The sequence below is a fragment of the Quercus robur genome, chromosome 11 (genome assembly GCF_932294415.1).
Source record: "Quercus robur chromosome 11, dhQueRobu3.1, whole genome shotgun sequence".
In the NCBI taxonomy this organism is placed as follows: domain Eukaryota; kingdom Viridiplantae; phylum Streptophyta; class Magnoliopsida; order Fagales; family Fagaceae; genus Quercus; species Quercus robur.
The window spans coordinates 38667891-38685792 of record NC_065544.1 but is presented as its reverse complement, the minus strand read 5'-3'; the positions used below and the strand labels follow the sequence as shown (position 1 = coordinate 38685792).

Below are 17902 nucleotides of genomic sequence, written 5' to 3'. Positions count from 1 at the left end.
TCCATATAAAACCCCTACACAGCATGCATAAAATTTTCGATTTTAATATCATGAACAATACCTTTGATGGGGCCGAAGGAAACGAACAAGCAATGGGTCAACTACTATTGGCACCAAATTAGCAGCCCCATTCTCGGATTCTTCAGGTTGCCACAACACCAAAGGCTCAATCCCAGGTGGCAGAGTCACAGTCTCCTCGACTACATCCTTCTCAGCAGTACTTGTTACATTCACTCTATTGGTAATTGCAACCAATGCTGGCCTTGAAGAGCCCCACGGCACAAATCTTTTGCGGGCCCAGAGACGACGAGCAAGTGTATTTTGATCATCATAGCCATTAGAACATGGCGGCTTAAAGGGTTTTCGGCAAACTGCTGCTGCTCCTGTCACTGAAAGGACTCGTGGAAGCAGCGGCTGTCTTTTCACCACTAGGTCACCTCTGTGATACAATTGTAACTTATGTCAAATTTTACTTCAACACTTTTTCTTCGAATTCGATAAATACAATTATAAATTATACATCAACATCCACCACTAGACCTACAAACCCTAGAATCTAAATGATAATCAAAAAGCTTCCATACACAAAAATTAAACATATATTGTGAATTTGTGATAATAAATTAACTAAATGCCCAAATTGATTGCAGCAAACTAAACCCTAGAGACAGTAACACAAGCATATAGCTTAGCCCAACTATACATACATTCCAAAAAATCCAAATCTGTTAATTGGAATTTCGTGTTATGCAAAATCCAAATCTGTAAATTGAAATGCTAAAATTGTAATGGCTATATGAATTGCAAAACCCTAGGTTGAAATGGAAGAGGCACAAAGTTTATAGACGAATTAATTGAATCTTGGAGCTGAAATGCTTTTGATTAACGAAATCAGATTGTACGGACCTCAAGAGAGCATCGACGTTCTTCGATTTCCGATCTTGATCGGACGGTACAGAACGGGTCACACATGGTTCGTCTTCCTCTTCGTTGTTAGCGTCTAAATCGAGTTCTTCTTCTTCTTCTTCAAGGTCTGCGGTGTATTCCTCGCTGGAATCGGTGGAATCAGAAACTGAGAGGAATTCGACTTCGTCTTCGTTTTCCATGGAAAATCAAATCCTCTCCTCGTTTCTCTGAGAGTTTTCACAGAGAGAGAGAGAGAGAGAGAGAGATTTGAAAATTTAAATCGAATTTGGCGGTAAAATGTGTGCGAGATGGCGAGGAATTGAGGTTGTGTGGCTTTGATGAGAAAGAATAAATAAAATTTGGAAAGATGTAGAAGCAAAAGTTGAGATGGCCGAGTTGGTCTAAGGCGCCAGATTAAGGTTCTGGTCCGAAAGGGCGTGGGTTCAAATCCCACTCTCAACAAAATGACTCCGTGGCCCAATGGATAAGGCGCTGGTCTACGGAACCAGAGATTCTGGGTTCGATCCCCAGCGGAGTCGTTTCCTTTTTCCTTTTTTCCTTCTTTGTTTTGGTGGGCCCTTTTGTAAAACTTAGTCTTTTTTTTCTTTCGTTGGGCCCAACTTAGGTTTTTTTTCTTCTTTGGTGGGCTCTTTTGTAAAACTGGGCTTTTTTTGGGTGGTCTAATCCCTTTGTAAAACTTAGTTTTATTTGTGTTTGGGCCCTTTTGTAAAAACTTAGGTTTTTTTTCTTTGGTGGGCCCGTTTGTAAAACTGGGTTTTTTTTTTTTTTTTTGGGTGGGCTAATCCCTTTGTAAAACACTACTACTTTGTTTGATTTGTGTTTGAATTCATCAACTTTTGAGTCCACAAACCAAAAGGATAATGCTTTGCTGGTAACTAATTTTACTACTACTGATTGCAGTTAGGCACAGTTGACCTGTCTCCTTAATATATGGTAAGGCTATAATTATAATGGACTTGTAGTTTGAGTTTTCAATACTCAAAATAGTTTTAACTTTTAAGCTCAAATTTTGCTAATCCCATTAAGATTGTCCATGATTTGCATTCAAGTCAAGTCAGTAATCAAAATGGACATGCATCACTTACTCATTTTGTTTTGGTCAATTTACCTCAAATAAGATAAGATTGACCTGATTTGTATTGGAGTCAAGTCAATAATTAAAATGGACATGCACCACTTACTCATTCTGTTTTGGTCAATTTACCTCAATTGGATAAAACTGGACTGCTTATCCAATTTATGAAAGGAATTTCACCAAATTTGACTCCACAAAATAACTACTATCACCATTGACTACTGAGTACTGACATAAGTTTCGTGAAGCTAACAAGCAACTGCATGGGTCAGCTCCTTACGTATAGTAAGATTATGATAATCATATACAAGTTGAACTTTTGATAAAGATTAGCTCACTAATAATTAGACTAACTTACCAGCTCTCTACTTGTAAGTATTAAGCAACTCAAGAATAATAAAAAATAAATCAGCCTTTCTTGACCTTTGGTCTTGACTCTTGACCCCATAAATAAACAAAGACCACGATATCAAAATTCCAAGCTGTTTAAGTTTTGCTCAATGTTTGTAGGGAGCTGGAAGCTTCATCTACCTTGAAACAATAAGAAAGTACAGTGGACTCACCAGCTCTCCACATTTTAGTATCAAGCTAAAAAATAAAATAAAAACATAAAAATGAGTGACACTATTATATATCAGCCTCTCTTGTAACTTAATCTTTGTCTTAAACTATATAAATAATTAAAAAATACTGTTTTTGTCAGCATCCCAACCTGCTAAATTTTGTTAATGATGCAGTGGAGCTGCAAATGCCTTGAAAGTTGAAACAGTAAGCAATATTGCGCTGGCTGTAGGACCATCTGGCTTAGCCCAACTCAAGTTAGCCCAAAGTTCAAGAAGTAAAAGTTAAAGAAAGATATTATGAGTTCTCTCAGCCCACACATGAGGGAGAGCCTTAAAATATTACTTTAGCGATCAAATTCGCATTTTCCTAATAGCTTAAGCTTTTGGAATAGCTGGTAGTTTATCCAATTATTATTGGCAAAGTGCAGTGTATTTAGTATGAGGATTCCTATCATTGCAGTGTCCAGTGATTTAAAGGGAAACTGTAGCAGTTAAATGAACAAATAAATTCCTTATGTGTAAAAACTAAGTATATTTTTACTTAATGCCATATGTTTGTTAGCTATCATGTCAGCTAAAACCAGTATTACTGATTGTGGATGAAATAATGTTTATTGTTTTCTATACTGCATCATGCAACCTAACGATTTATTTTACCATGTTTAAATATAGATTTAAGTTGAAATATTAAATAACCAAGTCACAACTCAATGCTAAATATTGAAGTTGGTCTTCTTGTCATTGCGATCTGCATCAGGAATGCCCAAGGAACTTGCATTTAATACAAAATCCTACATGAATCATCTCTTAATATTTAATAATAAAGAAGTGGAAATGCGACTTTGTGCAACTTCTTAGAATTTACAGGGAGAAGAAGGAATGCTGCATTTTTATTTTTATATTTGGTATTTCAAAACTGGAGAGTAACTCCACAGATACTAGATAGATATAGAGGATTACTATATAAGGATTTTTTTTTTTTCACTTGGTCAAATTTGTGCATTTTTATTTTCATATTTGGTATTTCCACTAATTGAATGACAATTCTGCCAATATATATTAGGACCCAAACCTTATTATTCATGACAGAAGCACAAGGCTAAGCTTAGTTGCCACAACTACCTTTGTTCAGTTACTCAGAAGATGTATCCTGCAGTACATGATTATGAGACATATGCCAGTGAACATGGTCCAGGTCCTGTCCTGGCTTCAGGAATTCCAAATACAAGTCCCACACGACCGTATGCTCCTCCATATGTATCCCCCGGCATGAGTGCTCGTGTAGTTGCAGGGAAGTGGTCTACTGGTCTTTGCTATTGTTGTGATAATCCTGGAAATTGTAAAGACCTGAAAACTCATCTAGCTTCATCACTAATTTCTAGGCATATAAGCATCAACCCATGTTTTTTTTTTATTAACTGCTTTCAATTTCATGTTTTAAGGTTTTATTACTTGCTTCTGCCCTTGTGTCACATTTGGACAGATTGCTGAGATAGTATCCAGAGGTTCTTCAAGTAAGCCTAGGAATAACAGCTTGCTGATTGTCAATTTCATGAATATGGAATGATGGTTATAGGTTACTTATATTTGTTATATTGCTTGCTGGTGTTTTTAGATTGTGCTGAAAGTGGCATACTCTATGGGCTTCTGGGTCTTACTGGTTTTGCATGCTTGTACTCATGCTCTTATCGTTCAAAATTGAGGGCGCAATACGACCTGGAAGAGGCACCTTGTGTAGACTGCTTAGTGCACTTCTTCTGTGCTACCTGTGCTCTGTGTCAAGAATACAGAGAGCTCAAGAGTCGTGGGTTTGATATGGGGATAGGTAATCGCTTCTTAGTTATCAAATCCATATACCATTGTTTTTAAAATCTCTATGAATACTCTTGCTCTTTCTTCTTCATGTTAAGCAACTTAAAACCTCACTTCAAATTAAAATCTCATGATATCTGTAGTAAATTATACTTCTGATTTCCAAGTTATTTGGAATTGGTGAAGGAAAACCAGTGGTTTCACTTTGAAGATAGTACTTTTTGTCTAGTGGTTATGCCTATATTTGCTGCAGTTTGGCCTCTTAAAAGTCATTTTCCTTAGTTCTGTTTTAATATTGACATTAAAGTAGCAAAGGCACGAAGAAATTGCATCCAAACATAGTTACATTGTTATTGCAGTAGTGTGTAATGAATCTGATTAGCATGGTACACTATGCACTATTATGATACCACATGCTTTGTCCCAGTCTTTAAACCATCAACTGGTACCTTAATAATCTGACAATCACATGAGCTAGTAGTCCTCCAGCCAACAGATTAGTTGGGTGCATATTATATTTTAGCCTCGTAAATGGTATCTTCAGTTAAGGACAAATCATATCCCACTAATGAAACATATAACATCCACAACTGTGTATTTGTTTATGACAACTTGGTTCTCACCATGAAAAAAAAAATCCAATTTCTGCATTAGAATACAATGACTTGGTCAATTACAAGCATGATTTCTGAGATCATGATACCCCCACCCAACCATATGTCATAATTGATGATGCAGACCAAAAGAAATACCGTTTTCAAATATAAAAATCTATTCAAAAGATTGTGATTGGTAAAGATAGAAGGCGTCATAAAGGAACACGTTGATACTTGTTAATTTTATGATTTCTTGCATTGACTTGCTACTTTCTTAAATTTAATCCACTTCTTAGTTTATTTAGCTGGGATTTTATTTGATTTCATGTGGCTGGTTCTTGATGAAGGCTGGGAAGCCAACTTGGATAGACAACGGCGTGGAATTACAGTAGCTCCAATAGTGGCACCAGGCATGAGAAGGTGAAAGGAAAGGCTAAAGGCCCTTGCTGCTGATTCCTGCTACTTGTTTGTTTGCTTATATGCTATATGTTGTGTGCAGTGTTTGCTTTTGTTATTCTCGTCTGAGAAGAAAAGAAAAAAGGAATTTGTGCCACAAATGTAGCAGGAGCAAAAAATTTATTTAATTTTATGGTGTTCTCATAGAATTCATATGTTTTTTAAAGTTCACTCCAAGTATATCTGTGATGTATGTTATAGAGGAGGTCTTTCTTGTTTCTTCAATAAATTAGACGATACAAGTTAAACAATTGAGGTGTGGCTTGTGTCTGAACTCTGAAGTTTGTACCCTCAATGCAATGGTGCCAGGCTGCCAGCACGCTATGAATTTTACAAGTAAATTAAAGCAGGCCTCATGGTAGTGTCTCCAATAGCTCATTTCGGTTGCAATGCCTAGCAAGAAAAAAAAAATGACCATTCACTTACTTGACATTCCTCCCAAAGCCTTGCACAGTTCAATCCTCACCAAATAGTCCTTTAAATGCTTTGTGTTCGCTAACTAAGGTCCTTAATAGCTTGACTGGGGGGAGAGAGGGAAGAAAAGAAAAGAAAAGAAAAATGATGCTTCTTGTGCTTGAAGAATTTGGGTCTACTTTTTATGTAGTATGCTCACATGATGCATATGCTTATTAAAAGTCATATTAAAAAAAATAGTATCATTAAAATTACATATATACTAAATAAAGGATTCATTTAACGAGTGTCTGCCTGAATGCATTGGTTAAGGTTGAGTTTTTTATTGTAATTGATTAGCTTTTTAGATGCAATCACACATAAGACAACTAAATAAGTATTTATTTATTTGTTCTTATTGTTTTTCAATGCAATGGCATCCAATAAATTCCTCCTTATTAGAAGCGCAATGGCACTTTTTAACAAAAGCCCTAAATAAATAGTAAAAGAATCACCTTAAATTGTTTGGAAAAGTACATAAGTGAAATCGCATTTTAACCAAAATTAAATGATAAATTATAATAAATAAAAAGTTAATAACAAATAATAAAACTCGTTTACTCCGAAACATTTGATATTGTTTTAATCATAATAATATTTTTTAACTTCTTGAAACTTTGGTAATAGAATCATATATAGAGTAATACAATAGTACAAGTGAATATGCATTTGATGCTCTAATCTTTTTAAAATAAATAAATTATACACAAATATTAAGAAAAATAGGTATGCATTGTATACGTGCTACCCATAAATCATTGATAGTAAAAAAAAAAAAAAAAAAAAGTATAGAACATGGATATGTTATGGGTTTTTCAGTCAAGGTCTTCAAGAGCACTAATTCAAATGAGTTTGAGGGTCGAGCTCGAAATTTGACATTGGTCCAAAAGAGCGACCAACACTCACCAATATTTTTTTTAATCCATAGAAGGAAAACCAACCCAAATCCCAAATTATAGAAAAATTATGCACAGCTAGATTATCAAAACTGATATTAATGTAGCACAAATAACCATCCAACATGAGTCATGAACATCACTTCCTCGTTCCTCCCATTTCCTACTTTCCTTCGATTTTAATATTTTATCATTTTTTTTTTCAAAAAGGCTTTTATTTTTATTTTTATTTTTTTGGGTCCAGGCCCAGAACCCGTATCCGGCCCACTACTCCTTTTTTTTTTTTTTTTGGATCATATCCACCACACCAAACTAAAACCAAATTCCCCAAAAAAAAAAATTAAAAGGCAAAGCGTTGAGTTGAGCGACACTGCCTCACTCTCAGTCTCACACACTGTTGTCACTCACACGCACCGTTTCGATAGGGTTTATCTCTACGGGTTTAGGGTTTTTGAATTTGGTAGCTTATTTCAGCTCAACAAAAATGGCGTCGATCATGGCATTACGACGCGCACGAACCCCAAACTTCTCATCCTCCTTCTTCAAGGTACGACCTTTATACCCTTCTCATTTCATTTTCAATCACAAGAACAACAACAGTAACACTGAAACCCTAACTAAAACCCTAAGCACCTCAGCAATCCCAAATGAGTATAATCAAATGCCCCATTCACCACCACAACCACAACCACAACAATAACAGCGGAACCCACAAAACCGGGGTTAGAATTCACAAAACCCTAATCAGTGGGCCCCACAAAACCAAGGATGTAACTCACAAACACAGGTCCAGAACCAGAACCGGAACTATTCACATGGTGGGTATCCTAATCAGGGTCAGACCTATCCCAATCGTGGATATCCCAATCAGGGTGGTCAGAACTATCCCAACCGTGGATATCCCAATCAAGGTGGTCAGAACTATCCCAGCCGTGGATTGAACCCTGACCAGTTCAACGCTCAGACCCCGAGTTTTCAACAAGCGAGATCACCAAACCAGTGGAATAATCAAAATAAGGGATACCCACATCCCCAAAACTTTAATAGAGGCCAGGCAGTTGAAGTTCAAGCCCTGGTTGATTCTCCACCATTGCCTTCGGTTAATGATGTACTGATGCTTTGCGATTCGGGGAAGGTTAAGGAAGCTCTTGAATTGATGGAGAAAGGGGTTAAAGCTGATTGGAATTGCTTCTATAAGTTGTTAGAAAGAGTTAAGGTGTCCAAGTCGTATGAGGATGCAAAAAAGGTTCATGGTTTCTTTCTGCAGTCCACGTTTCGGGGTGACCTTAGTTTGAACCATATGGTGATTGAAATGTATAGCAGTTGTGAGGGGCGATGACTGATGCACGGAGGGTGTTTGATCATATGCCTAATAGGAGTATGGACACTTGGCTTTTAATGCTTAATGCATATGAGGATAACGGGTTGGGTGATGATGGGTTGCAGTTGTTTGAGCAGACGAGGGAGCTGGGGATGAAACCCACCAGGGATACTTTTCTTGCAGTGTTTTCGGCTTGTGCTAGTGTAGATGCTGTGGAAGAAGCATTTTTACACTTTGAGTCAATGAAGAGTGAGTATGGAATTGAGCCGGGGTTTGAGCATTATATGGGGCTTCTAGTGTGCTTGGGAAGTGTGGCCATCTTAATGAAGCAGAGGATTTTATAAAGAAACTTCTTTTTGAGCGCACTGTGGAGGTTTGGGATGCATTGAGAAATTATGCTTGGATTCATGGAAATGTAGATCTTGAAGACCATGCTGAGGAGTTAATGGTTTCTCTTGACCCGTCGAAGGCTGTTGCTAATAAGATCCCTACCCCACCTCCTAGAAAGTATACTGCAGTCAGCATGCTTGATGGGAAGAACAGGATCAGTGAGTTCAGAAACCCAACTCTCTACAAGGATGATGAAAAGCTGAAGGCCACTGGGATGAAAGAAGGTGGTTATGTGCCGGACACAAGATATGTTCTGCATGACATTGATCAGGAGGCCAAGGAGCAGGCCTTGCTCTATCATAGTGAGCGTTTGGCAATTGCGTATGGTCTGATTAGTACTCCAGTGAGAACACCTCTTAGGATCATCAAGAACCTTCGTATCTGCGGTGACTGTCACAATGCCATCAAGATCATGTCTAAGATTGTTGAGAGGGAATTTATTATTAGGAACAACAAACGGTTTCATCATTTCAAGGAAGGAAAATGCTCTTGTGGGGATTACTGGTGAAGTCCTTGAAACTTTGAACTACTGTACGTATCCACCGAGATTTTCTTTCCAGTTGCAATTTGGTATGTAGAGTGCAAAGTTGCCAAGCCATATGGAATATTGCAGACAGAGACTCCAGTAGGACTTGACCCATCCATTGCCATATAATATATTGTCTACTTGCTTTGACATTCAATCAAATATTTGTTAAGATATATGCAGTGACCATTTGCTCACCATCCCAACCCCTTCCTTCCTCAGTTTCTTTCTATGCTCCATACTAGTAAAATATCTGTTTTTCTGTTTAACATGACTTCAAAGCCATTAACAAGAACCGTCTGGAATATAATAATATTAATCTTTTTTTGTGCAGAGATGGCATTTCTTTTTAATGTGTAGGTTGTAATTGGGTAGGCATATAAGAGACTCAGTCCTTGAGGTACAAAATGTTCATGGCATGTTGTTTTGGACAAAATTGAGGCAAATAATGTGTTGGTTAGGTAGGCATCTTAATATGTTTCTGAATCCAGAACTGTAGAATCCTAAATTGTAAATGCAGTTGGAATTTGTTTAAGCCCATTAATTGCAGGGAGCAATTTGGTTGTCACCCTTAGTGCAAGTCTCCTTTAGTGTTTAAAATTCTCTGTTACATGAATTTATCTTCAAACATGCAAAGAATTCTGTAGACATGCTTGCTGTTAGAGAATAGCTATTAGTTAGTTACAGATTGGTTAGCAATTAGTTAATTTTAGTAACAAATTGGTTAGTAACAGATTGACTAGTATAACTGTTGGCTTAAAAAAATCTGTTACATCCCAATTTGCCACTTGTGTTAAATTGAAACTTCTTGTATTGCAGTTACGATTAGTTCAATCAGTTGTTGTGTGATGGGTTCCTACAGTTATGTAATTAGTTAGACTAATTTCCTACAAGGTCTTATTTAGTTCAGTACATGTATAAATAGTAGTGCACATACTGCTCAACTTGTGTGACTCCTTCTCAATAAATCAGATTGAACTTCTCTCTCTCTCTCTCTCTGTTTTTCCCTTTCATCCTTTTCTTTTGTTTGTCTTTTCTTTTTCTGTACTTCAACTCACCTTTTTATCATTTGCTTGGCATTCATTTTTCACCTGCATAGCACATCCTCTTTCAATTGCAAAATTATTTTTTTGTCCTATGTACTGGATAAAAGTTACTATAATTTAGTGTTGGTTAGTTCGGCTTTGGGTTATTATATGGTGGCTTTTGTTTTAACACTTGTAATCGGGAAGTAATTGTGGTTGGTTGACTCAAAATCTATCACATTTTCTGTTTCCCATCTTTGGATCTAGGCAAAAAAGCTTGTTAAAAATGTTCTAAGAGATCTCTTTATATGCAATGTCAATATAACGAATGATATGATCCAAGGATCCAAGAGTTATATGTTATGGCGATCTTTAATGTCATAAGACATGAATGCATCTATCATTTAGAGTCTGAGGTGGTTCCAATTTTGAGAACGGAATAAGGCAGCCTTTATTAGTATCATATGAATGCTGTTTGGTCAAGCTACAACTAGAGAAGTAGAAACCATGAATCAGTGGCTCAGTGCTTAATGCAAGTGGTCTGGCCAAGAAGTTAATGTTTCCAAATCTAGTTGAGGAAACTAGTTTATCTTATGTGGTATGATGTAGGAAACTAGTGTACAAGTATTTTATTCCTGTTTAGTAGCTCGAGCAGCTAAGTTCAGCTATAAGTGGGGCTTTCATGTGGAGTCCTTAGAGCATCCACAGCAGTGGAGCTAAAAATTTAGCTTTTTAGCTCCACCAAAAGTTACTTTATCTATTTTACCTACACACATGCTACATCAGTGGATCTATTTTAGCTTTCTACACAATAAAATAATATAAACATCACAATAAAATAATATAACTACTACAATAAAATAATCAATCTCACTACAATAAAATAATATATTCACTATCCACAATTATCACAGCCACACACTCCACCAGCGACAACCTTCATGTGACAACCATAGCCCACGGCAACAACCTTCATGTGACAACCACAGCCCACGGCAACAACCTTCATGTGACCACCACCAACACAGCCACAACCATAACCCAACACAGCCGCCCACGGCAAGGGAAAAAAAAAAAAAAAATCAAACCACCACCAACACAGCCCACAGCAAACACAACCACAGCTACCAAACCACCACCAACACAGCCACCAAACTGCCATTTCAACCACAATTCACAATCACAACCAAACCCAACAAAAAATAAAAAAATCAAACACCCAAAAACCCACAAACCCAGAAATCCAAAACCCATGAACCCAGAATTCCCGCCGTCGTCGATCATGGGTCCGTGGGTCCGTGGCGCGCTTCAGTTCGATGGGTCCGTGGCGTGCTTCAGTTCGATGGGTCCGTGAACCCACAAACCTATGAACCCAAAAATATTAACCGAGCATAGAGCTTCGATAGGTCTGTGGCGCGCTTGAGTTCGATGAAGATGGGCGATGGCGAAGCAGAGAGTAGACGAGTCAACGGCGTGGGACGGCAACTGGGCGACGAGGATGAAGATGGGCGATGGCGAAGTAGAGAGTAGACGAGTCAGTGGCGTGGGACGGCAACTGGGCGACGACAATGAAGATCGGCGACAATGAAGATCAATGATGAAGATCGGCGACGATGAAGATCGGCGATGGCGAAGCAGAGAGTAGACGAGGGAGAGAAAAAAAAAATGAGAAGGAAAGAGGAAGAAAGAAGAGAAGCCGGAGAGAGAGAGAGAGAAAAAATAAAGAAAAAGGAAAAAATATTTTTTTAATAGAAGTGGAGAGAGAAATTTAATAAAATAATATTTCTTTATTTTAGATGGTATGAACAGTGCACATCTATTTATAGATGTGCACTGTAGCAATGGAGCTAAATTTTTTAGATTTAGCTCCACTGCTGCAGCAAGGTTTTTGTGTTTGTGGAGCTAAATTTTAGCATTATAGCATTATAGCTACACTGCTGCAAATGCTCTTATAGGGAGCGACTCCATTTTAGTTAATTAATTATGTTGTGACCCCCTCTTCAACCTGTTAAATGAAGTAGTTTCTAAAGAGATCTTCTCTATCTAGCACTGTTAAATTCAAAGCATCCCTAGTGGAGTCCGTTTAGTATTTTTTTCCTCAATTTTGTTTTAACTTTCAACCTTAATTCTTTTCACGTGAAACTGAAGTAGTTTTCGAACTCAATGTGGCAATCCCCATTGTAAAACTTAGCTTAATTTTTGTTGAAGTGGCTGACCACATCACCAGTTATTCTGTTTGGCTACTTGTGCAAGTTGTGAGGGAGATGATTTTTAGTTTCTTTTTCTAATGATTTTTCACATAAATGGAACTAGTTTTTGAGCTCAAACTAGTCAAGTAGTAACTCTAAATAGTAAATAGAAGGTTAGACTTGTGCCTTTTCTTCAGTGTAATGGTATTATAAATTTTGGATCGACAGTTTTCTTATAGAATTTTATTTTTCTGAGGCTATTTAGAACAATGATATTTGTTTGGGCATCTTTGTTTAATATCTGAACTTTTTTCTTCAATTTCAATATGAAACTGACAGCCTTTTTCCCTACAATCTCCAAATTGCCTACACTATTTTGATTTTCTTGTCTTAATTTTGTTTGGGTTCGTTTTTCTAGTGTTGCACATTTTTTTAATTTGAACAGAGAAAAATGTAGAAATGCATAGACTCTTGTGGTTTGAGTTTATTTTAAACAGATTCCTTGTACTATCAATTTGATGTTATTGACTCATGAAATTTGAGAAATGATGAAATTGATCATTCCATTGCACTTGCGTCAATCGTGATGGACGAAAAATGATCACGTGCACAAGTGCACTGCATGTGATCACTTTATTTATATAGCAAGGCTCAGTAGTACACATGCTGACCGCTGAGTAAAAGAAGTCATATTGATCAACATGGGAGAAAACAGGATGATAGGGGCTGCAAAGTGGGTATACATCATTTGCAGGTATCTTATGTATCGTAGCTAGTGAAGATCACATAACCATAGACCTCATATGGTGTAAGACATTGATTTTACATAAACGATATACAAGATACTTAAATTCAAGTATCCCCAATATAATTGGGTCTATCTGTAAAATATATTGGATCTATTTGTGTAAAAGCAAAATGTCAACTCAACAAAAATAAAATCATTTTATTAAAGGTTTTTTTTTGGGTGGTAAACCCTGACATTCATTAACTAAGCAGAAGTTTGAAAATAGAGTTTCTCATAATACAAATCCAAATTCTCATAGAAAAGAAGCATACAAAGGTCCATAGCGGACAATCAAAAGCAACAAAATCTTACAATCCATTATAAGAAAAGCCTGGTTTATAAACCTGGTTATGTAACGTATTATAAACCCGGTTTAAAACACTAATAAGTATTACTGTTTACTAAAAAAAAAAAAAAATAGGAATATTTATCCCACATTGGTTGTGTGTGTCTAATATCCGCTGTTTATAACTCCAGTCTACAATTACAAAGGTAATACCCTTTTATAGTTGTACTCTGGTTATGTAATGTATTATAAACCCGGTTTAAAATACTAATATTACTAATTTCTTGTGTGTTCTAATAAATATTATTGTTTACTCAAAAAAAAATGATAAGAAAAGCATGATGTAAATTACTATTGTAGGCTTCAGAAACCTAGCCAAGCACTACTTTGGCATCAATATCTATTTCAACTTCCAAGAGATACAGATTTATACATGATGTCAACCCATCCCTTGTAACCCAAAGCTCTGCATCAACATTGGTGGTCACCCCAACGTTTTGGGTAAATACTTTAATCCAAAGACCACTATGGTCACGGATAAGGCCCCCTCCATTAGTCATCTTCGGATTGCCCAAAGATGAGCCATTTGTGTTAAGTTTAAACCAGACAATCTCAAGTTTATTCTACCTAACATTAACCCGCTGCATTCTCTTTGATCATTACAGACCGAGAATCACAAAACAAATATTCACCGGCAACACAATTAACATCGCTGCTCAAGTCACTGTTTGAAGGAGTGTTCTTAAACAAAATATTATTTCTATCTTGCCAAAGGTTCCAAATGGCAAAAGAAAAATAGATATTCCAAGGAATCAAAGAATTATGGCAGGGAATAGTGCCCAAATTCTTTTTCATCCATGCACAAACAAAGATCTAGGCTGTAAAAATCATGCATGAACATACAAGCTTGGGTTTTATTCCAAAAGCATTTGGCATAGGGACAATCTCTTAGTACATGAAGAATTGATTCTCGACTATCATTGCATTGAACTTCCCCCATAAAACCTCTCCCTTCAACGATGTCCTTAGTAGGAATGTTGTGCATGAAACATTTCCAAATGGAGGCTTAGAGTTTAGGCAAAGTATCAAGCTTCCAAATCCACTTTCCAGTAAAGGAAGAGACATGGCTAGAGTTATCATGAGATAAATATCCAAATTCCAAAATACTACTCATTAATATGGGAGAGAATCAATGATTGGCGATAGAGCATTTAATAAATTACATTGAGACTTTTTTTTTTGAGGGTGCATATCAGGGTAGATTCAATGGAGTATATTTGTGTATTTGTGTTGTAATAAAGTAGGGTGAGCTAGGTTTTAATTGTTGGATAACTGACTGCCTTTTACAATTACACATTGCCTCTTTTCTTTCTGCTTTTTTTGAATTTGGCACATTCATCCTTATTAAAGGAAAAACCATAAGTCCTATTAATTTTTGGGAAAGATTTATTAAATCCATGGGGCTTTCATGTAGAGAGAACGCATTGGAAGTAGAAAGAAGACGCATTGACAGAGCCTCAATTGCACCATCTGCAAGCTCAATCACCACAAATAGAGAACGCCATTGCTGCAAGCTCTTTCTTTCTCCGTCTCCCGTTAGTTTTTCACTACGTTGTTTGTGATTTGGGTTTCAACTTTTCAACTCTATTTTGTCTTTGTGGTTTGGAATAGATGGTAGCCTGATTTGGGAAAGTTATATTCTTATTGAGTGGTGAACAGCTATAGTAGTGAGGTGACTGTATTGGTGAACAGCTATAGTGGTGGGGTGACTATAATCAGACTAAAATTATTTTATGAGTGTACTTTGGTGTTAGAGTTGTGTCCTACTTTGGTAACTTACACTCAAACAATAATTTTAGACATATATAGATCAAATGCTTATTGACAATAAAAAACTTCTTTCTTAATGTTCTCATAGGTTTTGCCAAACGCTTATAAATAGTTTTAAAAAATGTGTTTTAAAAATGCACATTTTAAAAACGCTCATTTTTAAAAACGCCCTTTTTAAAATAGCTTATCCAAACAGACCTATAATATTAATATTTAGTTACAATTTGTTATTTTTTAATATTCTTAATAATATGTGAAAAATTACATAAAATTATTTTTATATATTTTTTAACTAAACATAATTAGTTTTAAACTTATTAAGTATTTATTATAATAATTTAAAAATGATTAATTAAATATTAATGACATCACCAGTTCGACCATCGATTCGACCACGACCGGACCATAAAACTGGAAACCACACTCTTTTCCGGTTTTTTGATTGGTCCGGTTTTTAAAGCCATGTAACATGTTGTGGGATTTTGAATCTTTTGTCTAACTCTGTATACCAAAAAAAAAAAAAAAATCTTTTGTCTAACTTTTTGAGTTTTTAGTCGACATGCTCCAGTTGCATTGTACACTACAAGAAAAAAAAAACATAATAAAACAAGTATTATTGCAACAACAAAAAATAATAAAGGTAATATATATATAGATATATATATATATACTATTGCATCTCTAGGTTGTTTTTTGTTGTAATGGTAACTTAAATTTATTACATCAATATGAGATTGTAGCAATAATTATTATGTTACATTGAAATGTGTTGTTGTAATAGGTAACCTTTATTTTACAATGAGATATGTTGTTGCAATAGGTAATTTTTTTTATTTCACATCGAACTATATTGTTGTAATAGGTTAAATATTTATTTCACATCAAATTTTGTTGATGTAATAGAGGTGAATAATTGAGTAGTGGAAAATTTTGGAAAATTGGCACTATTTTTTTTTCACTAATTTCCTCTCTCTCACCCATGTTGCCCCATTTTTTTTTTCTAATCTCAAATTTTCTCTCTCACCAACGCATGTCTCCTTTTTTTTTTCTCATCTCAGTTTTCCTCTTTCTCTCACCCACATCTATCTCCCTATTTTTTCTCATCTCAAATTTTTCACACCTATCTCTATTTTTTTTTTTATCTTAGTTTCCCCCTTTCTCTCACCTACCCCTATCTCCTTTTTTTTTTTTTTAATCTCAAATTCTCTCTCTCTCTCTCCTACTTTTTTTTCATCTTAGTTTCCCCTCTTTTTCTCACCCACATTTATCTCCCTATTTTCTCTCTCTCTCTCTCTCTCTCTCTCTCTCTCTCTCTCTCTCTCTCTCTCTCTCTCTCTCTCCTTTTTTTTCTCATCCCACTTTCCCTCTTTCTCTTAAGCCTATCTCAAAATTCAAATTTATCCATTAATTGTAAAACTTATCTTTCAAATTTCCATCTCTCTCTCTCTCTCTCATATCTATTTTTTCTCATCTTAAATTTTTTACGCCTATAGCTATTTTTTTTTTTTCATCTTAGTTTCCCCCTTTCTCTCAACCACCTCTATCTCCTTTTTTTTTTTTTTTTAATCTCAAATTCTCTCTCTCTCTCTCTCTCTCTCTCATATCTACAAACTATATATTTTCTAACTCAAATTTCAGTCTCTCTTAATTAATAGTCTCCTTGGAGAGACTCTTTCTTATTTTAAGGATTTTCTCTCTAACTTTTAGGTAATCTTTTGGTTTCTTTAAATTTTAATTTGATTTTTCTTTGTTTGTACATTGTGTTGTATATATATACATATATATGGTGTTTTTCAACTTCATACTTTTTTTTTTTATTCTTTTTTCCGAAATAGGTGGTAAGTCAATGAAATGGTCATGAAGCATGCTTGGATAACACTTTAGGGAAGAAACTTTTCTTTCATGTTGTATTGATTTTTGCATACTTTTCGAAACTATGTGTTTGAATGTAAGCTCAACAAGTTGTGTATATATTTGTGTTTTTTGACATATGTATTGAAACATCTTTTATGTGTATCTTTGATTTGTTAGTGTAGTTCCTAGATATGGTTTTTGAATTGCAAAATAGGTTAATGGAAAAATTATTATTGTAAAAAAATTATTTATTTTAAAAAAAATATTATTTTTTAATTAAAAATATCAACCTATTGTAACGAGATTCTCAAAGTAAATCATTGCAACAAAAATCTAATGTTGCATAAACCTATTGCCTCGGACTTTATTATAACAGCTTGCATTGACTTTTTTGTCATTGCAATAACACCTTATTACAACGACATTAGTTGTTATTGCAATGACTTTTTTCGTTGTATTAAGTTGGTTTTTTTCTTTTCTTTTTTTTCTTTTTTCTTTCTTTCTTGTAGTGGTACTTTACTTTGAAGAGCTACAGGAAAAAAGGAAAGAAAAGCAATGGACACTAATACCCATCAAATCTTTTGTTGACCTAAAGCTCCACACATTTCAACCTCTATCAACAAAGGTCTGCCTTTTGCCGCCGTGGTGTAACCACACCATCGCATCCCTCAACTTTTGCCGTTGTGAACCATACTCTCATCCCTCAACTTTTACTGCATGTGAGCCACAACAGCATCTGCTACACTAAACTTGTATGTATTTATCCTATTGTAGCAAGGAAACTTGCTTATCTCTGTTAAATCATATCTGACTCATTCTCTCTCATTTATCTTCTTTCTATTTCTTCCATCTATCTATCTCTTCTCTTCTCTTCTCTCTCTCTCTCTCTCTCTCTCTCTCTCTCTCTCTCTCTCTC

At 35.6% G+C, this 17902-nt stretch overlaps 2 protein-coding genes, 2 non-coding genes and 1 pseudogene across 5 annotated transcripts in view; 4 read left to right on the top strand and 1 right to left on the bottom strand.

Annotated features, from left to right (window-relative positions):
* LOC126706489 (protein CHROMATIN REMODELING 25) overlaps positions 1-1260 on the bottom strand; it is a 12577-nt gene extending 11317 nt beyond the window's left edge. For both annotated transcript variants that reach the window (XM_050405984.1, XM_050405985.1), the window contains exons 1-2: positions 907-1260; positions 62-439 (exon numbers count right to left, since the gene is read on the bottom strand). In XM_050405984.1, coding sequence (XP_050261941.1) covers positions 62-439; positions 907-1106 — 578 coding nt within the window. In that variant the 5' untranslated portion in view covers positions 1107-1260. The remainder of the gene's footprint in view (positions 1-61; positions 440-906) is intronic.
* A 27-nt stretch (positions 1261-1287) lies between these two features.
* Positions 1288-1368, top strand: TRNAL-AAG (transfer RNA leucine (anticodon AAG)). Its single transcript has one exon. It is a non-coding gene; the product is annotated as a tRNA-Leu (tRNA).
* Positions 1369-1372: 4 nt separating this feature from the next.
* TRNAR-ACG (transfer RNA arginine (anticodon ACG)) lies at positions 1373-1445 on the top strand. The gene has a single exon. It is a non-coding gene; the product is annotated as a tRNA-Arg (tRNA).
* A 2123-nt stretch (positions 1446-3568) lies between these two features.
* On the top strand, positions 3569-5600 carry LOC126707083 (protein PLANT CADMIUM RESISTANCE 2-like). Its single transcript, XM_050406690.1, has 4 exons — positions 3569-3904; positions 4008-4079; positions 4181-4390; positions 5321-5600. Exons 1-4 carry the CDS (start codon positions 3709-3711, stop codon positions 5395-5397), a joined length of 555 nt encoding a protein of 184 aa, XP_050262647.1. The 5' UTR covers positions 3569-3708; the 3' UTR covers positions 5398-5600.
* A 1536-nt stretch (positions 5601-7136) lies between these two features.
* On the top strand, positions 7137-9663 carry LOC126706807 (pentatricopeptide repeat-containing protein At2g15690, mitochondrial-like; annotated as a pseudogene).
* Positions 9664-17902: the final 8239 nt, after the last annotated feature.

What these genes read in the sequence shown, in the direction of transcription:
- LOC126707083 (XM_050406690.1), top strand. Translation starts at nt 3,709, where the DNA reads ATGTATCCTGCAGTACATGATTATGAGACATATGCCAGTGAACATGGT. An exon ending in TTGTGATAATCCTGGAAATT is followed by an intron (nt 3,905 to 4,007) that starts GTAAAGACCTGA and finishes TCATGTTTTAAG; the next exon opens with GTTTTATTACTTGCTTCTGC. An exon ending in TGGGTTTGATATGGGGATAG is followed by an intron (nt 4,391 to 5,320) that starts GTAATCGCTTCT and finishes TTCTTGATGAAG; the next exon opens with GCTGGGAAGCCAACTTGGAT.